This window comes from Geotrypetes seraphini, chromosome 7 (genome assembly GCF_902459505.1).
Source record: "Geotrypetes seraphini chromosome 7, aGeoSer1.1, whole genome shotgun sequence".
NCBI lineage: Eukaryota > Metazoa > Chordata > Amphibia > Gymnophiona > Dermophiidae > Geotrypetes > Geotrypetes seraphini.
This window is the reverse complement of record NC_047090.1, coordinates 63,822,600-63,845,863: the sequence shown is the minus strand read 5'-3', so window position 1 is coordinate 63,845,863 and position 23,264 is coordinate 63,822,600. Positions and strand designations below refer to the sequence as shown.

The 23,264-nt window shown below is 45.8% G+C and overlaps 1 protein-coding gene across 3 annotated transcripts in view; it reads right to left on the bottom strand.

Annotated features, from left to right (window-relative positions):
- The window catches only part of TTLL12 (tubulin tyrosine ligase like 12), a 212,588-nt gene that overhangs the window by 128,327 nt on the left and 60,997 nt on the right, over positions 1–23,264 (bottom strand). For all 3 annotated transcript variants that reach the window (XM_033951183.1, XM_033951184.1, XM_033951185.1), the window contains exons 3-4: positions 14,124–14,322; positions 1,155–1,314 (exon numbers count right to left, since the gene is read on the bottom strand). In XM_033951183.1, coding sequence (XP_033807074.1) covers positions 1,155–1,314; positions 14,124–14,322 — 359 coding nt within the window. The remainder of the gene's footprint in view (positions 1–1,154; positions 1,315–14,123; positions 14,323–23,264) is intronic.

Here is a 23,264-nt window from a genome sequence, read left to right as displayed (position 1 = left end):
ACTCCACCCAATATCTGCCCCAGACCCCGCCCCCATAATAGTACTAATTGTAATACCATTTTTTTCATATACACACACACACACAATATAATCGTATTAACAACACATAATGGATAACCACAAAATTAAACTACACAAAGCACATTGTATGCTTCTCAATATTTATTCCTACCAGAAAACAAATAACCCCATGCAAAAATGGGCCCAAAAACTAAAAGTACTAATATATACAAACAAAACCTAAGATGCAAGACTCTGCATGCAGTAGAACTCCAGAGGAAAAGAAACAAATGCATTTCTTCCTGAACAGACAGCAGATGTAAATCAATCACTAAATTAAAAAATAAAGTAATTCCCCCTACCCTTATTGTCTCCCTCCCTCCATGCTGTGCCTTACCTTCTGGCCTACCCCCCGGTGTTATCTTCAGGCCGGTTCCCTCTTCCTCAGTGCACAAAGCTGTGGGCAGCGTCCCACACCTCATCTGGAAGCCTTCCCTCTGACATTGCGACGTCAGAGAGAAGGCTTCCGGTTCAGGCGCAGGACGCACGTAGGAGCCTCTGCCCACGGATTTGGACACTGCAGCACTGAGGAAGAGAGAGCCGACCCGAAGACAACGCCGCATTGATCGCACTGCGGACCAGAGGCTGAAGAGCACTGTCTGGGGCCCGATGCACGTGCCGGTCCTGTGGGCCGGCAGGAAATTTCTGCAGACCGGCACCGGTCCATGGACCAGCTGTTGAAGAACACTGGTCTATATCATGATGCAAATTGATTCAGTTAATTGTATTAGTTTAAGATAATATCTTTAAACCAGCTAATTACAATCTTTCCCTTCTCCCCCATAGCAAGTCATATATGTGACATGATGCAAAAGAGCAGGAAACTACCACTGCACTGCTGGACTGCTGTCTACATCTTTACATTAATTATAAAAGGTTAGTGTTTCTTATATTTGGTTGCCTTTTTTGTCTACTTCATTTGTCAATGGCCTACAAAAATTGAGTTAAAGAAAAATTAGTCTGGTGAATTTGGCATGGAGAGAGAATTATTTATGACTGAGGATACTAGACAGCTCTACTCAAAGGAGAGAAAATATGTCAGTTTTATTCCTGAAATATGAACTTTTTTATAAGAAATCCTGAAGAATGCATACCTCCATTTTCAAGATTTTGAAGGGGCCAGAGAAGAGTGTAAGCAATTTCCTGATGCATATAAAAGAAGGGGGCTGTTCCAAATGTAGGTTCATCAGAATGTTGAATTCGGGATCCAAACTCATCCATTATATACCACACTGGAACTTTTTCCTCTGCAGTCTAAAGTAAAGAGCAGATAACCTGTTAGAATAACATATACAAAGAAGAAAGAGGTATCAAGCACAGACAGTGTAATCTAGAATTGACTATAAGGTACTGGTATAATGCAAATAACTATCTTTGTTAGTCAATTGTTTGCTATTGATGACTTGTACAGATTTGTTTTAATACACCCAAAGTGTATTTCATTATATGTACATTCTATGCTATTGTTTTTTTTATATTACATTTTCTTTTTACATGGATTTCTATTGATAATTTAGTTGTATAATTTATACACTGCTTTATGCCGCCATGGTGATGGTCTAAAACCAATATAATCATATAAAAGAAGATTTTTAAAGAGCGGGTAGACTAAAAGGAAACATCTAGATTCTAAATGTTTCCTTTTAGTCTACCCACTCTTTAACAAACTTATTTTATACGTTTATACTGGTTTGAAATCACAATTTTATTGATTGTATTCTGTTATTTTATAGTTTTGCTAATCCTCTGATGCAGCCCTTGAATATGTGAAACAAGGCCTATATTGGGTCTTTCTAAGTGAATTGTCTCTCAGGAACAATAAACTGATTTTTGGTTACTTCACTTTGGCTGATCTGTTTTGACCACCACAATGAAAAAATAGGGGCAGGTCAGGGGTGGTACAGAGGGTGGCATCTAGCAGGAACTCGGGGTTATGCAGCTGCTGGCACTGAATATTGGCCTGCATCCATATAACTTGTTTTACATTAAAAAAATAAAAAAGATCCCCCAGCCTACATAATGTCCCTGGAGGATTTTCAGGGCAGGGGCAAAGGCTACTTGTTCTGCCCCTTGTGGCTTCCCTGAAAAAAAAAAAATGTTTGCAGCAACCTCTCGCAACAGGATGCGGTAATCAAACAGATGGTAGCCATTTTTTCAGGGAAGCCATAAGAGGTAGGAGCAAATAGCTTTGACACCTGCCTTCACAGACCACCAGAGACATCAGGTAGGCCCGAGGGGGGTCTATCTAGATCAGGGGTGTCAAACTCAAATCACATAAGAGGCCAAAATCTAAAACACATGCTATGTCGTGGGCCGGATTTTTTTAAAGATACTTACCCCCTCCTTTGCTGACGCACAGTGTGGACCCCAGCGCCGGTGGTGGCTCTAACGTGAACAGGACTTCTGTGAGCGTCTGATCAATCATTGCCGCTGGCACCAAAACCCACACTGTGCGCCAGCAAAAGAGGGGGTTAATCTTAGTAGAAGTATAGGGATACAACCTCTCCAACCCCACACCAGCTACAAAATAAATAAAAAAAAGACTTTTCCTCTCTTTTAGGTCCAAGTTCACGCTTGCTGTCTAATACCAGCTCTGGCAGGATACACATTTCAAATTTGACATATTGTAATCACAAAATAGAAAATAAAATTATTTTTTCTACCTTTTGTTGTCTGGCCATTTTGCTTCTGATTTTGTCTATCTTCTAATTCTCTTTCCAGTGTCTGCTGTCCTTTTTTTTCCTCCTCTCTTGCTCCAGTCTCCATCTCCAACATATTGATTTTTTTCCTTTTCAACTTTTCTCCTTTTTACATTTCTGCCTCTGTCCACTCAAATCTTGCCCTCTTTCTCATCCTTTTCAAATTTTCAGCTACCTATCAATTTTCCATCTTCTCTTATTCTGTAGCTCTCCCATTTCCCATCTCAGTCCCTTCCCAGCCTCCTATTTCCTTCTATCTCTCCTCCTCTCTCCTCTTGGTCCAATATTTTGCTCCCTCTCTTTTCTGCTGTTCTTCTTCCCCCCCCCCTTGATGCTGAACAATGAGATGGAAGGGGGGGGGGGGAAAGAGAGATGCTGCATCTCTCTATCCCTTCTACCCCTAAGCCTAACATTTTTCCCTCCCTTCCATCTCCAGATTCAACTTCTCTCCCTTTCTCTTCCCTAGTGCCCCCCATCCCATCTCTCCCTATGTCTGCCTGCCTCCCTCCCTCCTCCCAGGTCCACCATTTCTCCCTTTCTCTTCCCAACGGTTCTCCTTTCAAGTATCTTTTTCCCTCTTCCTCCACACTACCCCAGGTCCAACCTCTCTTCCCTCATCTCACTCTCCTCACAGCCCAGCTTGCCTTTCCCTCCAGCGCCGGTCCCTCTCTCTTTACAGCTCAGCATGCCTTTCCCTCCAGTGCTGGTCCCTCTCTCCTCACAGCCCGGCGTGTCTTTCCCTCCGGCGTCGGTCCGATGTCACCACCAAACCGAGGAATCTGCCAGCCTCAGTGATTCAGGAATGTTGTACATAGCTCCTCCTCCTGCTTTTTGCCTGCCGCGGTCTGTCTCCAATGACGCACAACTTCCTGTTTCTGCCCGGGTGGATCGCAGCGGATGAAAGGCAGGAGGGGGAGCCATAAACAACATTGCCAAATCAAAGTCAAAGCCAGCAGACTTTCCAGCATGACAGTGACGTCAGATTGGCACGGGAGGGAGGACACGCTGGACTCTGAGAAGGGGAAGTTCGAGAGCATTGCTGCGGGCCAGATAAAAAGGCCAGGCGGGCTGGATTCATCTCGCAGGCCTTGTGTTTGACACATGTGATCTAGATGGTGAGGGAAGCATTCTGGGGAGTGGGGGAACCCTGATTAGAAACATAGAAAGATGACGGCAGAAAAGGGCTATAGCCCATCAAGTCTGCCCACTCTTCTGACCCACCCCATTAAAATGACCTATTTCCTTAACTCTACCCTCGTAGGAATCCCACGTGTATGTCCCATTTATTCTTAAAGTCAAGCACGCTGGTGGCCTTGATCACCTGCATTGGAAGCTTGTTCCAGTGATCTACTACCCTTTCTGTGAAGAAATACTTCCTGGTGTCACCATTAAATTTCCCTCCTCTGAGTTTGAGCAGTTGCCCCCTTGTGACCGAGGGTCCTTTGGGAAAGAATATGTCCTCGACACGTCCTGTGATGTATTTAAATGTCTCAATCATGTCCCCCCTTTCCCTGCATTTCTCTAGAGTGTAGAGCTGCAATTTGTTTAGTCTTTCTTCGTACGAGAGACCCTTAAGCCCGGAGATCATCCTAGTGGCCATCCGATAAACCGACTCAACTCTAAGCACATCTTTATGGTAATGTGGCCTCCAGAATTGCACACAGTATTCCAGATGAGGTCTCACCATGGTTCTGTATAGTGGCATTATGACTTCAGGTTTGCGGCTGATGAAGCTTCTACTGATACATCCCATCATTTGCCTTGCCTTGGATGAGGCCTTTGTTGAGGATACGTTGAAACCGACAGCTCAGTGTGTGGCGTCAGCTAAGAAAGCAAATAGAATGTAGGAATTATCGGGAAAGATGAAAATGTTATAATGCCTTTGTATCACTCTATGGTACGGTTGAACCTCGTATACTGTGTGATGGAGGGGGGAGGGGGCCTTTGAGGAATTGGTAGAGAGTTTAGAAACAAGAATTGCCATACTGGGACAGATCAAACTCAGGTCCCAAGTACCTAGCCAGATCCCAAGTAGTAAAAAAACAAACAAACCAAAAACAACATTTTATGCTGCTTAACCTACGAATAAGCAATGGATTTCCCCAAGCCATCTCAACAATGGCCTATGGACTTCTTGCTAAGCTAACTGATTTTACCACATTCTCAGGCAATGAATTACAGAGTTTAATTACACGCTGTGTAAAGAAATATTTTCTCCGATCTGTTTTAAATCTACTATTTAGTAGCTTCATTGCATGCCCCCTAGTCCTAGTATTTATGGAAAGAGTAAACAAGCAGTTCACATCTACCTTTTTCACTCCACTCAGTATTTTGTAGCTGTAAACCTGTCATATTATCCTGAGCTGTCTCTTCTCCAAGCTGAAGAGCACTAGCCACTTTAGCCTTTCCTCATAGGGAAGTTGGCCCATTCCTTTTATCATTTTTGTCACCCTTCTCTGTACCTTTTCTAATTCTGCTATATCTTTTTTTGAGATATGGCAACCAGAATTTCACACAGTATACGAGGTTCGACCGTACCATAGAGTGATACAAAGGCATTATAACATTTTCATCTTTCCCGATAATTCCTACATTCTATTTGCTTTCTTAGCTGACGCCACACACTGAGCTGTCGATTTCAACGTATCCTCAACAATGACACTTGGATCTTTTTCCTGGGCAGTGACTCCTAATGTGGACCCTGCATCACATTGCTATAGCTTGGATTCCTCCTTCCCAAATGAGTCATCTGCCATTTTGAAGCCCAGTCTCCCAAGGTCCTCTTGCAATTTTTCACAATCCTCTTGTGATTTAACAATTTTGAACAAGTTTGAGTCATCATCAAATTTAATTATCTCATTAGTTATTTCCATTTCTAGATCAATGATAGATATGTTTAAAAAATGCAGCGGTTCCACCATAGACCCCATTGAGAATATTGACCATTTAAACCTACTCTCTGTTTTCTGTCTTTCAACCAGTTCTTAATCCATAATAGGACATTACTTCCTATCACATGACTCTCTAATTATCACAGAAGTCTCATGAGGTACTTTGTCAAATGCCTTTTGAGAATCCAAATGCATGATATCAACCAGCTCACCTTTATCCACATATTCATTCATTCATATTTATCCATATATTCATTCAAAGAAATGCAGTAGATTGGTGAGGCAAGATTTCCCTCTACTAATTCCATGCTGGCTTTCTCTCATTAATCCATGCTTACTTATATGTTCTGTCATTTTGTTCTTTATGGTAGTCTCTACCATTTTGCCCGGCATTGACCTCAGACTCACCGGTCTATAACTTCCCGATCACCTCTGGAATCCTCTTTAAAAATCTGCATCATGTTGGCCACCCTCCAGTCTTCCAGTACTTAACAGCAGCCCTACAAGTTCATTTTTCAATTCTATCAGCACTCTTGGATGTATACCGTCCGGTTCAGGTGATTTGCTACTGTTTAATTTGTCAAACTCGACCCATTACATCAAGTTTCAAGTTTATTAAAATTTTGATTAAACGCAAATCAAGATTTCTAAGAGTTTTACAAGTTATATTAAAAAGAGGGCGATGAAATTGACAAATATTCACTTAACAACACTTGACTGGCAAAAACATTAGGAAAGTTGGGAGAACTACAAATTAAAAGTAAAGAGAACAAAAAAGATAAACCACAAAAGGGAAAGGAAGCAGTCAGGATTATCGAGCAACTCTGGCTATGTTCGAGATCTATTTAGAAGTCATATGTATCCAGGAAAAGGTAAGTCTTTAAATTTCCTTTAAATTTGGCTAAGTTTTTCTCCGACCTGATATATAGAGGTAAGGAGTTCCATATCATAGGAGCTGTAACTGCGAAGGAAGTAGCCCGACGTAAGCCAATAATTTTCAATGATGTATATGGAGAAGGTACTGCAAGGAGGACCTTAGGACTCGTGTCAGTTCATGCGGGATAAGAAGTTTATGAATAAAGGCCGGCTCTTTAGTGTATAGAGATTTAAAGGAGAGAAGTGCTATTTTATAAATGATACGGTGTGGAATTGGTAGCCAGTGATCAGATTTTAGCAGAGGAGTGACATGGTCAAATTTGTTTGAGTTTCTCTGATTCATCAGAATTGAATACCATTTCTGGCACTGGTAACTTCCCCACATCTTCTTCGGTGAAGACCAAGGCAAATAATTCATTTAATCTCTCCACTATGGCCTTGTCTTCCCTGAGAGCCTCTTTTATTTCTCAGATTCCAGTTACACATTCTTCAATAAATTGCAGCCACCACCTCATAACTGGCTTTAGTTTTCAAAGTCCAGAGAAGGCACATCTTTTAACTGTGGTACTGCACTAACCAATGATTCAGTAGTGACAATTGCAGGGGAAACATAGGAAACTTGAGCCCATGGGACCAAAATAAGAGTCACTACCTGAAACTGAAAACCTACATATAATCCCAGCCTTGAAGCAGAAGCCTGTGAGAATGTGTGTTCTGGACAGTAAATAACAGTATGGCTACTAGTCTCCTGCGGCTTAACACACAGGAAATACTGTGGATTGCTTGCATCTCAGGCAGCTGGAAGGAGAGAGGGAGAGAGAGATGCATCAAGTTTTATTCATCAAGGGCAAATTGCAATAGAGGCAAACTTTCACCTACATGACTGAACTACCGAGCTGATGCAACGTGCATGAATCTTGAAAAATAATCACATTTCCGGCACTGTGGCGGAACTGCTGGAGAAATGGTCATACACAGTGCCCTACAAAGATGATGTAAACTTTTTGGGGCTAAGATCAGGGACTTTCCTAAACCTTCCAGAACACTGTATTGCAAAATAGTGAGACTGGCAAAGCCTTCCCCATATTACAAAAGCAAGGCTGTACATTAGGACTTCAACTAGTGTGACATCAAACTTGAAGGATGTCATCTACAGTGATCTTGATCTCATAAACTGCCTGCCTCCAGCTGTATGCCACTTCTCCAGGAGATCTCGTTACCAAAAGGTAAACCATCTCTGTTATTACTAAGGGATAGTATTTGCTGCCTATCTTTGGGCTTAGCGAGGACTGGTGTGTTTTCTTCTAACAACTTGATAGATAAGAATATGTGCCTTTTATTCTCCCAAGTTTTAGAATCCTGTATATAATTCTGAGTCACTCATGTATTTACACTAAACTGTATTGTAAATAAAAGATTCTATTTTTATAATACACAGCCTGGATCATTGCTTATTAGGACTGGGCTGTGCAGAGTTAGAACTTAGATCTGGGGAACGTAGTCCAGAGTCCTACATATAGCACAGTTACTTACTGTAACAGGTGTTATCCAGGGACAGCAGACATATATTCTCACATGTGGGTGACGTCATCTACGGAGCCCCGATGCGGACAGCTTTTTCAAGCAAACTTGATTGAAGATTTAAGTTTGCTCTGCTGCTCCACGCATGCGTGCCTTCCTGCATCCCCTCCTCGTGGTCTCCAGTTCACCTAACCAGCAAAGAAGCCAACCTCGGGGAGGCGGGCGGGTTGTGAGAATATATGCCTGCTGTCCCTGGATAACACCTGTTACGGTAAGTAACTGTGCTTTATCCCAGGACAAGCAGGCATGATATTCTCACATGTGGGTGACCTCCAAGCTAACTGAAAAGGGGTGGAGGGAAGTTGGCAATTTAAGCAAATAGATTACGCAATACCGATTGGCCGAACTGGCCATCGCTCCTGGACAATGTATCCAGGCAGTAGTGGGAGGTGAAAGTATGAACCGAAGACCATGTGGCAGCCTTGCAGATTTCCTCAATGGGTGTGGACTGGAGGAAGGCTACGGAGGCTGCCATCGCTCGGACTTTATGTCCCGTTACTCGACCATGCAGCGCGAGACGAGCCTGAGCGTAGCAAAAAGAAATACAAGCAGCTAACCAGTTGGACAAGGTGCGCTTGGAAACTGGGTGGCCCAACCGATTAGGGTCGAAGGACAAAAACAATTGTGGAACCGTCCGATGAGACTGGGTGCGTTGTAGGTAAAAGGCCAACGCTCTCTTACAGTCAAGCGTGTGGAGCGCCACCTATCCGGGGTGAGAGTGGGGCTTGGGAAAAAACACTGGCAAAACAATGGACTGGTTGAGATGAAAATCAGAGACCATTTTAGGCAAGAACTTAGGATGAGTGCGGAGGACCACCTTGTCATGATGGAATACAGTGAAAGGCGGGTCCGCCACCAGAGCCTGTAGCTCACTAACCCGCCGAGTGGAAGTGAGTGCGAGCAGGAAAATCACCTTCCAAGTTAGAAATTTCAGATGGCATTTGTCTAACGGCTCAAATGGAGGTTTCATGAGTTGAGCCAGAACTACATTAAGGTCCCAAACCACCGGGGGAGGTTTGAGAGGGGGGTGGACATTCAAGAGGCCCTTCATGAAACGAGAAACTAAGGGATGGAGTGAAAGGGCTTTCCCTTCCAGGGGCTGATGAAAGGCAGCAATCGCACTAAGATGTACTCGGATGGAGTTGGTCTTCAGGCCGGAGTGAGATAGATGAAGCAAATACTCCAGGACCAAAGAGATGGGGACCGACACCGGGTCCTGGCTGTGTGAGGAGCACCAGGACGAGAATCTGGTCCACTTTTGGGAATAGCAGGTTCTAGTCGAGGCCTTCCTTGAGGCTTCCAATATCTCCTTGACTGATTGCGACACAGGGAGAGAAGTCAGGGGGAGAGAAACCAAGCATTCAGATGAAGAGATTGAAGATTGGGATGTAACAACGAACCCTGGCTCTGCGATAGCAGAGAGGGAAACAGAGGCAGAGGCAGCGGATCTCTGGTACTGAGTTGAAGTAGGAGGGAGAACCAAGGCTGGCGTGGCCACCGAGGGGCGATCAAGATCAGCATGGCTCGTACCGATTTGAGATGGACCAGCGTCCGAAGAATCAGAGGAAAAGGCGTGAAAGCGTACAGAATCCTTCCCTCCCAATCTAGGAGGAAGGCGTCGGCCTCGAGGCGGTCCGGGGAGTTCATCCGGGAGCAGAAGTGAGGGAGTTTGTGATTGAGGGGGGAGGCGAACAGATCTATCTGCGGAGTCCCCCACTTTTCGAACACCTGTCGCAAGGTTTGAGAGTGCAGTGATCACTCGTGTGGCTGGAGGAGGCAGCTGAGTCTGTCCGCCAGACAGTTCCGTTCTCCTTGTATGTACACCGCTCGAAGGAAGATGTTGTTGGAGATCGCCCACTTCCAGAGGCGCAGGGCTTCCCGACAGAGGGACCAAGACCCCGTACCCCCTTGCTTGTTTACGTAGTACATTGCCACCTGATTGTCGGTTCGGACGAGAACCACCCGGTCGTGGAGCAGATGTTGAAAAGCCACAGCGGCGAGATAGATGGCCCGAAGTTCCAGCACGTTGATGTGTCAGCGGCGGCCCTCTGTTGACCACATCCCCTGAGTGCGTAGGCCATCCAGGTGAGCTCCCCAAGCGTACTCTGACGAGTCCGTGGTGAGTACCTTGCTGTGTGGAGGGGCGAGAAAAAGCAAACCTTTGGAAAGATTTGAAGAGTCGGCCCACCAGCGGAGCGATCGTTGCAAGGAAGGAGTCACTGTCACGGGACGGTCGATTGGGTCCCGGTCCTGACGTCATTGAGAGGCCAGGGTCCATTGAGGGATCCTCAGGTGGAGACGAGCGAAGGGTATGACGTGGACGGTAGAGGCCATGTGGCCCAGAAGAGTCATCATCTGCCGGGCTGATACCCAAGTCAGCCCCGAAATCCTTCGACTCAGACTTACTAACGCCTCTTGACGAGGAGGGGGGGAGGAAGGAGCGGAGGCGAACCGTATCTAGCACGGTCCCGATGAACTGTAAGGACTGAGAGGGGCGCAGCTGGGATTTTGGGAAGTTTACCTCGAACCCCAGACCCTGAAGGTAAATAATAGTTTGTCGGGTCGCTGAGATAACCCCCTCCCTGGACGGGGCTTTGATCAGCCAGTCGTCCAGGTAGGGGAATACCTGGAAACCCTGAGAGCGTAAGGCAGCTGCGACCACCACGAGGTACTTTGTGAAGACCGGAGGTGATGATGCCAGGCCGAAGGGGAGGACTCGGTATTGTAGGTGCAGGTCCCCCACCTGAAAGCGCAGGAACTTGCGGTGAGCGGGGTGCACTGGAACATGTGTGTAGGCTTCCTTCAGATCGAGGGAGCAGAGCCAATCGCCCTCATCGATCAGGGGATAGAGAATCGGTAGGGAAAGCATCTGGAACTTTTCCCGCACCAGAAATTTGTTGAGTCGTCTCAAGTCTAGAATTGGGCGCAGGTCTCCCATCTTCTTCGGTACCAGGAAGTAACGGGAGTAGAACCCTTTCCCCTGTTGGTCGGGGGGAACCACCTCCACTGCCCGTAGGCGAAGCAGGTCTCGAGCTTCTGAGAGAAGGAGGGGCAGCTGATTTCGGTTGGGAGGGCACACCTTTGGAGGGCTGTCTGGAGGAAGTACCCGAAAGTTGAGAGTAACCTGATGAGATCACGCCAAGGACCCATGCGTCCGACGTGACTTGTTCCCAGCGAGGGTAATAGGCTCTGAGGTGACCCCCAATGGGTAGGAGGCCCGGTACTGTGGCGGAGGGGGCCAGCCCCCAACCGCATATCCCGTCAAAAGAACGGGGATGGTTTGGCAGTCGCAGGCGGCTGGGACTTGGGCGGAACCCGATGGTGAGCTTGCCGCTCGCACCGGGTGCACTTTTTAAAGCCGGTCAAAGGCCGGGACATAGAAATCGAAACTGGCCGCTGCTCGAGTAGCCACGCGGCCGCTGGGACCCGGAAGCCTCCGGGTCGATCAAAACGTAGCAGGAACAGTAATTAACAAGAAAAAAACGCGCATAGCGACTTGATCGAGAAAAACAAGAAAAAATCGCGGTGCTAGAAGGCAGTTGGGGCAGAGCCTAAAAAAACACGACTTCTAGGCTCAGCGGAAAAATTTGAACTGGAGACCACGAGGAGGGGATGCGCCCTCTAGTGGAGCAGGAAGGCACGCATGCGTGGAGCAGCAGAGCAAACTTAAATCTTCAATCAAGTTTGCTTGAAAAAGCTGTCCGCATCGGGGCTCCGTAGATGACGTCACCCACATGTGAGAATATCATGTCTGCTTGTCCTGGGATAAAACACCATATACATTTTCTGTTCCCCATGCACTGGTTCCTTGCGACCAGGAACTCTGTGAGTAACCCCTGCACAAGTGATCCCTTAACAATTCGCTTACAAGCCTAAATCTGGTTCTGGGGTTAAATATCCTCTGGGCAGGAAAACCACATCAAGCAAAATTCACAGATTATTTGAAAAACCAGCCTGCAGAGCCACAAGAACAGACCATCCTCTAAGATATGTGCATTATGTTTTTCAATCGTTTTAACAACTTATGATAAATTTGTAAGCACTAGTGTGATGGCCATACAACAGTAGATCAGTATGTATATGTATATATATACATATTCATATTTATATATATATATATATAAAATAAGGGACACAAAAGTGTTATGATGGTCCCGTTAGGATCTCAGTGTGGCTCGCATGCAAGAGATAAGACTTTTTATATAATTACTAGATAATTATAAATATTTATAAATCTTTTTAAGAATTTAAGTTCATAGTGAATATTTATATAGAAGCTGGTATTCATTGCATTGTTTATGTAACAGTAAAACAAGTTTGGGTTAAGTGCTTCCTCTCTGCATCACTGTGGCGGTAACATGTGTCCACCTCAGGCATTCTCTGGAGCCAGAGTTGAAGAAGAGGTAGAGAGCTGTCACTCTAAGGCTCTGAAGTGACAAAACGACTGCCTCTCCTATGCTTTACTCATACTCCGGGACCCTGAGAACCTGAAGAATCAGCCACCTCATTTAACAAAAGATTATTCTGAAGTCCGGCATGAGAGCTGTGCTAGATAATGATCTCAAAGCTCCCTTGTAGTTTGCTACTCCATTTGGTGCATTCTGAAGGTGCTTCCATCCGCATCCCACAGGGAATAATACTGTGCAGGGCTGTGGAGTTGGTGCAGCAAACCTGAGATACAGGTAGATGGATGACAAATATCTATCTATCTAAATGATAAATTTACCATATATTCTGTTGTAAGATTTTATTGTAAAGCTGAAGTTTGAGTTGGTACATTTTTATCAACTCTGAATTCATAGTGCTGATAATGTACCTTGCTGAGCCACCACTATTTGGAAAAACCTTCCTCACGTGCATCTTATCCAGTGCCATGAGCTGCCTTAGCCAATCCTTCCTGCACCACTTCTGGCACAATTTGCATTGGAGGGAGGGGAGCAAGACAGAGTGGAGAATGAACTTCTTCATGCTGCTTCTGAAAACCAAACTCCCCCTTTTAAATGTTGTTCCAAAAGTAGAACTCTTTGTTGAAGGGGCCACTGATAGCATCACCACTAATGCTGTATCTCCCAAGGCAAGGAAAGCAAAGAGTGAGTGGCTAACAGAGCTTTCTCCTGCTGCTATCTCTCACTGCCACAGCTGAATCCCAGGATCCCCTTCTACCTTGAAACTTAAAAAAAAAAGGAGAAATGTATGACGTTCACTTAAGACAACTGGAGGGGAGGAAGCCAAGGATCAAACCCCTATAAGGTCAGCCTGGATTGGAGAGGCACACTGACTCCTCCAGATTTTACCCAAAAGTGCAACCATCCCTAGGAAGAGCATGAACAATCTACAGACTGCAAATTCTCAACTGGGTGATTAAGTCTCCAGCTGAACCCAAGATCTGTCACCAGCCCAGTCCTTTCTGCTACATGGAATGCCTTTCACCATCTGCTGGAGTCACAGAATACTGATGAGCAAGTGCCTGCATATTGCCTTTTATCAAGCACAGACCACCACTCTTATGTGTTTCCATCATTTGTTCTGAACTGGTCTGGTGGACAAAGGATAAACACTTTCTCCTACTATGATCACATGCATTTTACAATTTACTGATGAGGCAGAACATGCTTGTGCTGTTATATGATGCCCAATGGGTTGATTACTAGAAATATTTTTTTTTGTTCAGAGGGCAATTAAAGCCCTACTTTGGATACAATGTAGTTTTATTCCCCCCCCACCTTTCCTTATTTTTTATTGTCCACCCTGCACATTTCAGAGGTGGGATTTAAGTTAGGAGCGAAACAGCATATAGTTTTCAATCATCAAAACTATACATGTATATTGACAGAAAAAAATAAAAGAATACACCTGCACACAATCAAGTATGTTGGGCATTTTTCCTTAAGCAATAATAATAAAAAAACTACTTATGTGGTTTTGCTTTGATTACTTTGGCATGGAGTTTATCACACACCATGTAGTTTGAATATTTACTCTTCAGTTAGTATATTAGATTGCTTTATATTATTACCCCCTGAGCCAGCTGATATGTTTGGCAGTATTTCCACATTTCCTTCAACACCTCTTCAACAACACCTTCATCTGGAACCTCCCCATGAAATTCAATTCCCATGAGGTTTCCCATTCTGTGCAGAAGACCAGGAACCTGTTGTAGCTGCTCCCGAGCATGTTCCACACGAAATGTCCAGGCATGATCAATCAGGAAAATGCTTTACAAATAAACACAAAAAAAGAAATATAATTCAGCAAGGCCTGTGCAATAGAAATACTTTGTTTTTATTGATTTTAAAACATACACAAAATCAAACCAAAATGCAACAACAAAAGAAACCTGTTGATCGTCTTATATTCCAGCCAAGAGCAGGGGATGGGGAGTCCAGACTGGAAGAATATAAATTCTTGCTTATAGTGGGCCTCTGTATAAGCTTTGGCCCATTGAAAGTGTGTGCAAAACAGAATTCAATGATGGGTCTGTGATATTCCATGGGATCTTGGAGTATTTTATTTAACCAACCTAGTATAGATATTAAGGGCTCATAATCAAAACCTTAAAATGTCTTAAAAAAAACAAACTGCCCAAGTCGGCACTTGAACATTCTAATAGACAGGATGTCCAAGCACCAATAATCAAACCAACTTTCTGGATGTGTAGTGAGACTTCTTATGCCTCTGAAAGCCGCAGCGCGCCCAGAGCTGAAAGGGGCATATCTGGAGGAGTGGTCAGGGCAGTAATCTACCAGCCTTGTTTACTTCAGAATAGCATCTTGCACTTTGTTTAAAAAGTAATAGCAGACACTACATTAGAGAGAAGGTCATTATGTTAGAGTTTAAGCTTCTGTAGTTTTTGGAATATCTGCTGATCAAATTTGGAGTATAGTAGGGATTCCATTGATTTAATTTCCTTCTCTAGTTGATCCATCTTGAAATATAAATGTACTTACCCTGGTAAGCTCTTTTCCAGTAGATAGGTGAAACATTCTAGACAATATGGTAAAATTATGTTCTTACCTGTTAATTTTCTTTCCTTTAGAAGCAGCAGATGAATCCAGAGACCAATGGGATAGCTCACATCTACCAGCAGGTGGAGATAGAGAAACTGATTAACAGGTGTACTTATTTGCTGGCACTCCTCCTGTCTCATCAGTATAGCTCCTTGCCCAAGCACATTTAACCATCAATAGGTATAGCATGTAAAAAACTTCTTTCCCAGAACACATCGCGAACAGCAATGATACAGAATACAATCATTAACAACACCCAATCACTAAAAGTCGCACACGAAAAAAACCGACAACCAAATACCAGAAAGGGTGGGGCTCTGGATTCATCTGCTGCTTCTAAAGGAAAGAAAATTAACAGGTAAGAACATAATTTTACCTTCCTTAGCAAAGCAGCAGATGAATCCAGAGACCAATGGGATGTAGCAAAGCAATCCTTAATCTGGGTGGGAAGCAAACGCCGCCTTCGCAACGACCGAAGCATCAAAAAACCCCTATCGCATGTGCCTGCACATCCATGCAGAGACGCGGAGAGAAGGTACTCTCGGAAGACCAGTTAGCCGTGAGACAAATCTCCTCCAAGGCAAAAACCCTCTGGGCCGAGCCCAAGAAGCAGCCATCGCTCCAGCGGAATGGTCATGAAGTTCAATCGCCACCCGCTCCCCCGCCAGTAGGCAAACATAAAGAATGTCCTCCTGGACCTAATGAGCGAAGTAGGCATCGGACACCGCCATACGCCTGAGGCGTCCCTTGAAGAATATCAAAAGGAGATATAAACAACTAACAGTTGATAGAACCGAGCTCGCGGAGAACTCGACATACGTATCAAAAATTGCAGTGAATAAAAGCACTGCTCCCAATATCCCCTCCCAGGAAGAAGGAAGGAAAAAGCGAGCCTGACGGAAAAGAAAGGATGACACCCTCCTAGAAAGAAATAGTGGTACCAGCCGAACTGATACCCCATATTTTGGAAATCAGAAATAGGAATACCCGTTGAACAAGGTCTGCCACATAGAAGATTGCAGAGCTGAAGCCATGGCCACAAGAACACCCTGTTCAACGGCACCGCCCTTTGGAATCCCCAAAAGACAAGGAGGAAATAAAGCCTTCGGTAAACTGCGAAGAAATACGTGAGGAATGTACTCCAAATCGTGCTCTCCATGAGGTGCCTGAACATCCCGCACTCTGTTTAGGGACTGAACTATATAAAGCTGAGAAGGAAATGAAGAGCAATCTACCCAGTCCTTGTAACAAGCTAAGAAAGGCTCCAGAAGCTGAAGGGAATTGAACGCTAAGCCCTTGGCAATACACTTGTGTCAAAAAAGGAACTCTGGAGTGGTTCAAACGTGAAGAAGCGCCCAAGAAAGGAAAAAACCCTCCAACAGGAAGCAGAAGCCACAGGAGATGTCCGTAGCACCTGGATAAGAGAAGAAACAACCATCTTCGCATAACCCGTACACGTCAGCCAAGCTTAACCAAAAAACTAGGTTGTAATACTAAAGTAGTACAAATATCCATGTGGATCGGACCCTAGGCGGGCAAAGCCGGAGACGCCAGGAAACTTCCTAGTCCAGCTGTCGAAAGACTCATCAAATCCGCATCGTAACGATGGTGCCGCCAATCCAGAGAGTCTACAAATACTGTGCCCAGAAAGCGAGCTCGAAATGGCGAAACCAAGCCAACATCAGCCAGCGGAAAACACTGAAAAAGAGGAGGCAGAGGCGAGAAAGGAGCCATGCAGCCACCCCCTCTAACTCCCACTCCCTGGGCCTGCTGAAGAAGCTAGGAAGCTTAGAATTGAGAGACGAGGCCATGAGGTCTAGGTCAAGGAGAACTCACTTCCATACAAATAGCCGGAACGCCTGAGTTAAAACTCACAATATCCAGAATGGAGAAGATCTCACTATGACTAACCTGTACACTTGCTAGAGCGTACACAGTGCAGTACACCATCACATACAAAACATGAGCCATGCTCAGATTACACGGAGAGAAGCCTAAAGAAACCCATTTCCTGACCCGGAAAATGAGCTGCCAACTGAAGAGTCAGATGAGGGTCCACCCAGGAAGTAGGACCCTGACGTAACCCGCTATGGAGTATCTCACCTACAGCCCAGGCTGTCGAGAAAAACCACCATCACAATACTGACTAAAAGGAGCTTCAGCGGAATACCGGAAGAATGGCCGAAGCCCCAGAAAGGTAGCCTGACCATGCTCCAGAGCAGAATACTAAACAAGTATCGAGTCGCCTCTCAAGACCAGACTGGTGGATCTGAGGATGGCGGACACTGAGCCCCCCCAAACCCGCCAGGTCGGAATGTCTGGGGACCAGAAGCCAGTCCAGCAAAGACCGAGGCATGCATATGAAAAGAAAAAATCACACTGAGCAATGCTTGAGAACCATACCAAATAACGGGAGCTCCGAGATACCGGGAACCACTGGAATAAAAGCGACTGCTGGAGCAGTATAACGGGAAAGCAATCCGAAGTTTCCAGAGGCGTCAGTAACCTGGCTCCCAGAACCTGTACCGAAACCCATACCTTTGGTCACGGATATCGAAGATGAAAACAAACCTGAGACTGGGCCCCATCACCCTAGTCCGTGGGAAGAAACACATGTCTTTCCTATATGAATACCAACAACTTCCTGATAAACCCAAAATTATCACCGGAGAAAAGAGTGCTGCGTAAATTCGACGATTCACGGCCCAAAGCACTGAGGCACAGAAACAACCCGTTTTGTGCCAGTCAAAGGGCCCGACTGGAAGACGGCCGAATTAAGCATGCCGTCCAAAAGGAAGTAAGCGAATCGCCCGGCAGTGCTGGCAGTGCCACAACGGTACCACTGCCCATCTTTGCAAAAAGGATAGAAAAGCCTGGGGGAGGCGAAATGTCCTATGCCAAAACCAAAAGCACAGCTCCAAGAGAGGCAAGCCAACCTAGTTCTGAGGGAAAATTCAATACACAGGGAAAATGTAACACATAGTGAAACACAAAGCATTGAGCCTCCAAGAACGAACCGGAAACCTGAGGAAGATGCAAAGTTGCAAGCATCCCGAAAAACAAACATCCACAGCCCCCTGAGCAAACATTATAGTGTCATCCCCCTCCAGAAAAAGCCTGAAGAGACTCAGGAAGAAGCTAAGAGCCCCTCAGAATGCAGTGCAGAAGGTCAGGGAACATCCGGATGAGAACTTGAAGAAGAAGAAAGAAACTCTTCAAGGAAAACTCAAGTTTGACGCAATGCAAAGAGGAGTATATTGGCATCATGAACACAGTACAAACTCACCGTAACGTGAGCGAAATATGTAAGGCCTCCAAAGTGAATACCCACGAGACTCAATCAAGATGCTGCATCCACCGTCCCGTGGAAAACAGCAGACTAACAGTAACAGGTATAGACAAAGCTCCCATCGTTAATGAGAGCTGCCGGGATAATGCCAACAGCAACTGGCTCCTGGTGAGAATGAGCTGAATAGCCCTGTCTGGTCGGGGTGCCATCTAGCATGTGTCATGAGCAGAATCAGGGGCGAGGCAACAGGCATAGAGCGTAGGACACCCTAAGCATGTGGAAGAAGAGGAAGCTGGCCCCTAGCCATCATCAGCCCCATAGACCTTGCGGTGAGATCGGAGGGCTGCCTAGTACGCACCAGGAGTATAAAGCGACCTCCATGTGATAAGCCTTAACAACCAACAGACCTCAGAGACACCCAAACCCCCAGGAAGAAGGGAAGAGCCAACCAGCCCCAAGAGAGACCCCTCACATGGTGAAGAAGGAGTTTTATAGCGCTACCAGACCGATGCAGCGCTGTACAGAGGAAGAAAGATCAATGAAACCTCTAACATACATAGCTCCTCCACCCTTCAGGGACCCTGAGAGAGACAAGAAACGCCCTGTAAGAAACATGGGAACTCTCCGGGCACTTCACTGTGCCTACCGATCACCCACGACATAGAAAAAAAAAAAACTGAGTGTTGGCGGCCACACACAGCAGAAACTTCTACTGTAAGTCCCTAGAGACATACCAGGACCGGCCCAAGAAAACTAGCAGCCTATCAGCAAATGAAGCTAGTGGAATACACACAAACACACAGAAAACTTGAGCACTGCCCCAAGGGTCAAAGCTGCCCTAACAGCCTCAATGGACCGGACCCCGAACCGGATAAGCCCAGGAACATGCTGAAAAGTCAGCAGTATAAAAACGCTCCCCGAACACACAGTGGCATCGCTGCTTTCAGAGGAGACCCAAGCGCGGGAAGCTACGCGCCAAAATCTGTCGGCTCCCAGAACCGCTCTGCAACACAGACCCGGAGCCCCGATATGAAACAGACACCTAGCCATGGCCGAAATATCTGAAAATACACCGTGGGGAGGAAAAGAAACAAAGGCCAGCGCATGAACTCAACAGCATTGGAGAACAAGCATACGCCGTTCGCACTCAGGAAAGACCCGGCTCCCGGACAGTGACCGAAGAACACACCCGGAGCCGATCTCACCTCCCCGCGGCCACACTGGGAGCCGTGCAAATATGGCCCCCCCCCCCCCACTGGCTGCTTGTAACGCTGAGGAGGAACAGCCCTAGAGACTCACAACCACTGCAGCTCTTATTGCCAGGGAAAGAAAGAAGCGTGTGCTTCTACCACGTGGGAAGGCACCGGCTCCCTTAACCAAGCATAGCCCTGCACCGAAGCCACTCCGGAGAAAACCAAACATTTCCCCACAAGAAAACAGCGGCTAACAAAAGAAAAGTACTAGCCAGAAGAACCACTTAACAGTGAAACAACCGAGCTCACCCCAGCACAAAACAGCACTCGCCGGTCAAATACAAGAAGAGTTAAACATATACTCACAACCTTGTAAGGAGAGCCAGTTGCTCAGCACTAGTAGGGCAGAAATACTCTACGGGGAACCACCAGCGTTCATACCGGCACAAAACAGCCCCGCAGTTCCAATACAAAGTGAAATAAACATATACTCACCACCTTGTTAGTAGTGCTGGCAAATGCTTAGTACTAGCAGGGCAAAACATTAGCTGGAAGTCCCTTTTTATTTTTTATTTTTTTAAGGGAAAGAAGAAAAATTAGGGACAAAGGCAGACCCTCTATCATCGGAGGGAGGGTGAGGCAGGGACAAGGGGGGGCCCAAGTGTAACCTCTAAAGCTGGCACTGTTTAGCCGGACACCCCTGTCTCACTGAAGAGAAAAAATCTCAACAGGAGAAACAGAATGGCAGTCTCACTGAAGAGAAAACCTCAACAGGAGGTAATAAAGTTCCAGTCACAGCCAGAATCCAGGAGCTAGTTGAATAGCGACTTCCACCTGCTTGGAGATAGAGAATAGAGAATGACACGGGGAAAAAATCTGTCCCCGTCACCGCCCACCATCCTCTGCACCGCCCCGTCACCGCCATTCCATTCACCGCCCCGTCACCGTCACTGCCATCCCTTTCACCGCCCCGTCACCGCCACTGCCATCCCATTCACCGCCCCGTCACCGTCCCCGCAGCATCCATATAAGCCTTAGTACTCTAATATTTAGCGTATTCCATTCTTATAAATCAAAGTTCCTGCTGCTGAACTAGAACAGTTGGCAGGGCTTTGTTTATAATTTTTTATTAACACAACTAATATACCACCATAATGTTTCCGACAGAGGACAAGTATGCAATAAATGCATTTCGCTGTTTCAATACCAGTGCTCAGCAGAACAACAGACAGCAATATGGACATTCACCTTATGTAGTACTTTTTTAATATATAAAAATAGGCAAAATTAGTTGCTGTTTTATCATTATATTTTCTTGCCATTATAGTATTCTTCATTGATCATTTTTCTTTTTAAATTCAAAACAAATTCAACCTATCTTGTGTCCCAGCATGAATTCATGTTTCACTCAATTGGCTGTTTCAAGGGAATTAACCCTCCAACTTCCATTTGCAAAAATACCCAATGTTGTTCCTTCTATGAGCAATATTTAAATTATGAGGAACAACATTGGGTATTTTTGCTGAATTGTGTGACACCATTTGGGCTGAACATGAAGATTGAAAATGCCTGGTTAGCCCTGGACAGATGATTTGAACAGCCAGGAGCCTGTCCTGGCCATTTAAATCATTTTGAATATCTAGTCCAATGATAACAGAATTAGGGTGATTATAGAAACATAGAACTTTGTTGATCACTAAAAACAGTGGAGACTAAGGGTCTATCAAGCTCAGCATCCTGTCTTTGACACTGGCCAGTCTTGGTCTTTGGAACTGCCCATTGTGTCAGAAGCAATAGGGATTAAGTGACTTGCCTAGGGTCACAAGGAGTGTAGTGTAGCTCTAACCACTGGATTTAGAAGTTGGCTTCTTTTGGGATCTTTAACTCATCATCGCTAGGACTCGAATCTGAGTCCGTGGCACCTAACATAGAATGGAATTAGTATGGCAAAGTAATGAAGAATGGTCCAGCAGCCCCCACCCTCCCTCCACCTCACCTTATATTCGTTCCGAGTTTGCCGGCTTCCTTTTTCCCTAGCCGCACGCGTTCAAAAAGCCGTGCATTTAGCCAGCTCCCTCCCTCCACCTCACCTTAAATTTCGAGTTTTCCGGCTTCCTTTTTTCCGAGTCGCACGTGTTCAAAAATCCGTGCACGCGCGGCTGCGCGAGTCAATCAAACTTCTCCTCTCCTGCAACTTCCTGTTTCCGGTTGCGTCAGAGGAGAAGATTGATTGACTCGCGCAGCCGCGCGTGCACGGATTTTTGAACATGTGCGGCTCGGAAAAAAGGAAGCCGGAAAACTCGAAATTTAAGGTGAGGTGGAGGGAGGGAACTGGCTAAATGCTACGGGCGGGCGGGCGGTGGCTGCGGGGACCGCGCGATCCTTGATACCTCACTGCGGAGACAAGACCATTCACCGCCCCGCGGGCGGTGAATGGCCTTGTCCCCGTCGCCGCAGCGACTGCTAGTTTTCTTCCCCGTTTTCGGCGGGTGACCCGCGGCTAAAATGCGGTGGCCGCGGGTAAACCGCCACCGTGTCATTCTCTAATAGAGAATACTGATGAGACAGGAGGAGTGCCAGCAAATAAGTACACCTGTTAATCAGTTTCTCTATCTCCACCTGCTGGTAGATGTGAGCTATCCCATTGGTCTCTGGATTCATCTGCTGCTTTGCTAAGGAAGGTTATTTCCCCTTACTTGCATGCTGCAGAAGGCATCCACTCCAGATTTTTCACTCTGCCTCCAGTGTACTTCACAGACCAATTTAGCGCCCTCTACAGTCAGTATCCAAGTACCGAGAGCAGTGTTGCCTGTTGGGCGGTTAATTTTTAAACCCAATAGCAGAAAATAAAGGGCTTGGGTGGGTGGTGGGTTTTCTGGGCTCTTTTTTGGTGAAACTGGGCTAGTTTTGGGTAGGTTTTGCTACCCGTATATCAGTTCTCCTCTCTACACTGCAGCGCTGACAAACTTCCCGATTTTCTTTCATTGGTTCTGCTGCAGTACAACAGGCCCAATCACAAATGACCTCAGGGACTCTTGAGGTCGTTTGTGATTGGTCCATGGTACTCCAGCCAATGAAAATTCTGTGGTTTTTTTCTTGTGGAATGAATTACTATTGAGTTTTTTGTGGTGCTGCACCTCTCAGCCCAGCTCCCACACAGCTTGAGATTGTGCATGTTACAAGTTTCTACTTCCTGCTGAGAGATCATTCTATACATCCAACACTGCTCTCATGCACTCTCTCAATGCCTGCCTTCTTGGACTGAATTAGCACAGGTTTGAACCCAGGTGGAGAAGCATTGTTTGTTTTGAGGGGACTGTAAGACAAACTGGAATCTTTAAGGCAGGTGGGAACTTGCACTTGAATTTTTCTTGCTCTTTGGAAGAGCCTGAAAAGTGCCTTTTGACTTGCTAGCTTTGAGTCTGGGGTGGGAAGTGTAAGTAGGGATAGGAGAGGGAAGCCTGGGTGGGAAGGGGAAAGAGATCATAGGTTGTCAGAAGGGAGAGGATGAGAAATTGATGTGAATGAAGAGAAAAGTGAGTGCAAATTAAGACCATATATCTTATCCATCCATATCCCTTAGAGATGCTCTGCAGTTGTCCTAAGCTTTCTTGAATTCAGGTAACGCAGAGGCTTCGTCTTCAGAACTCTTTCCATGAGAAGTATTT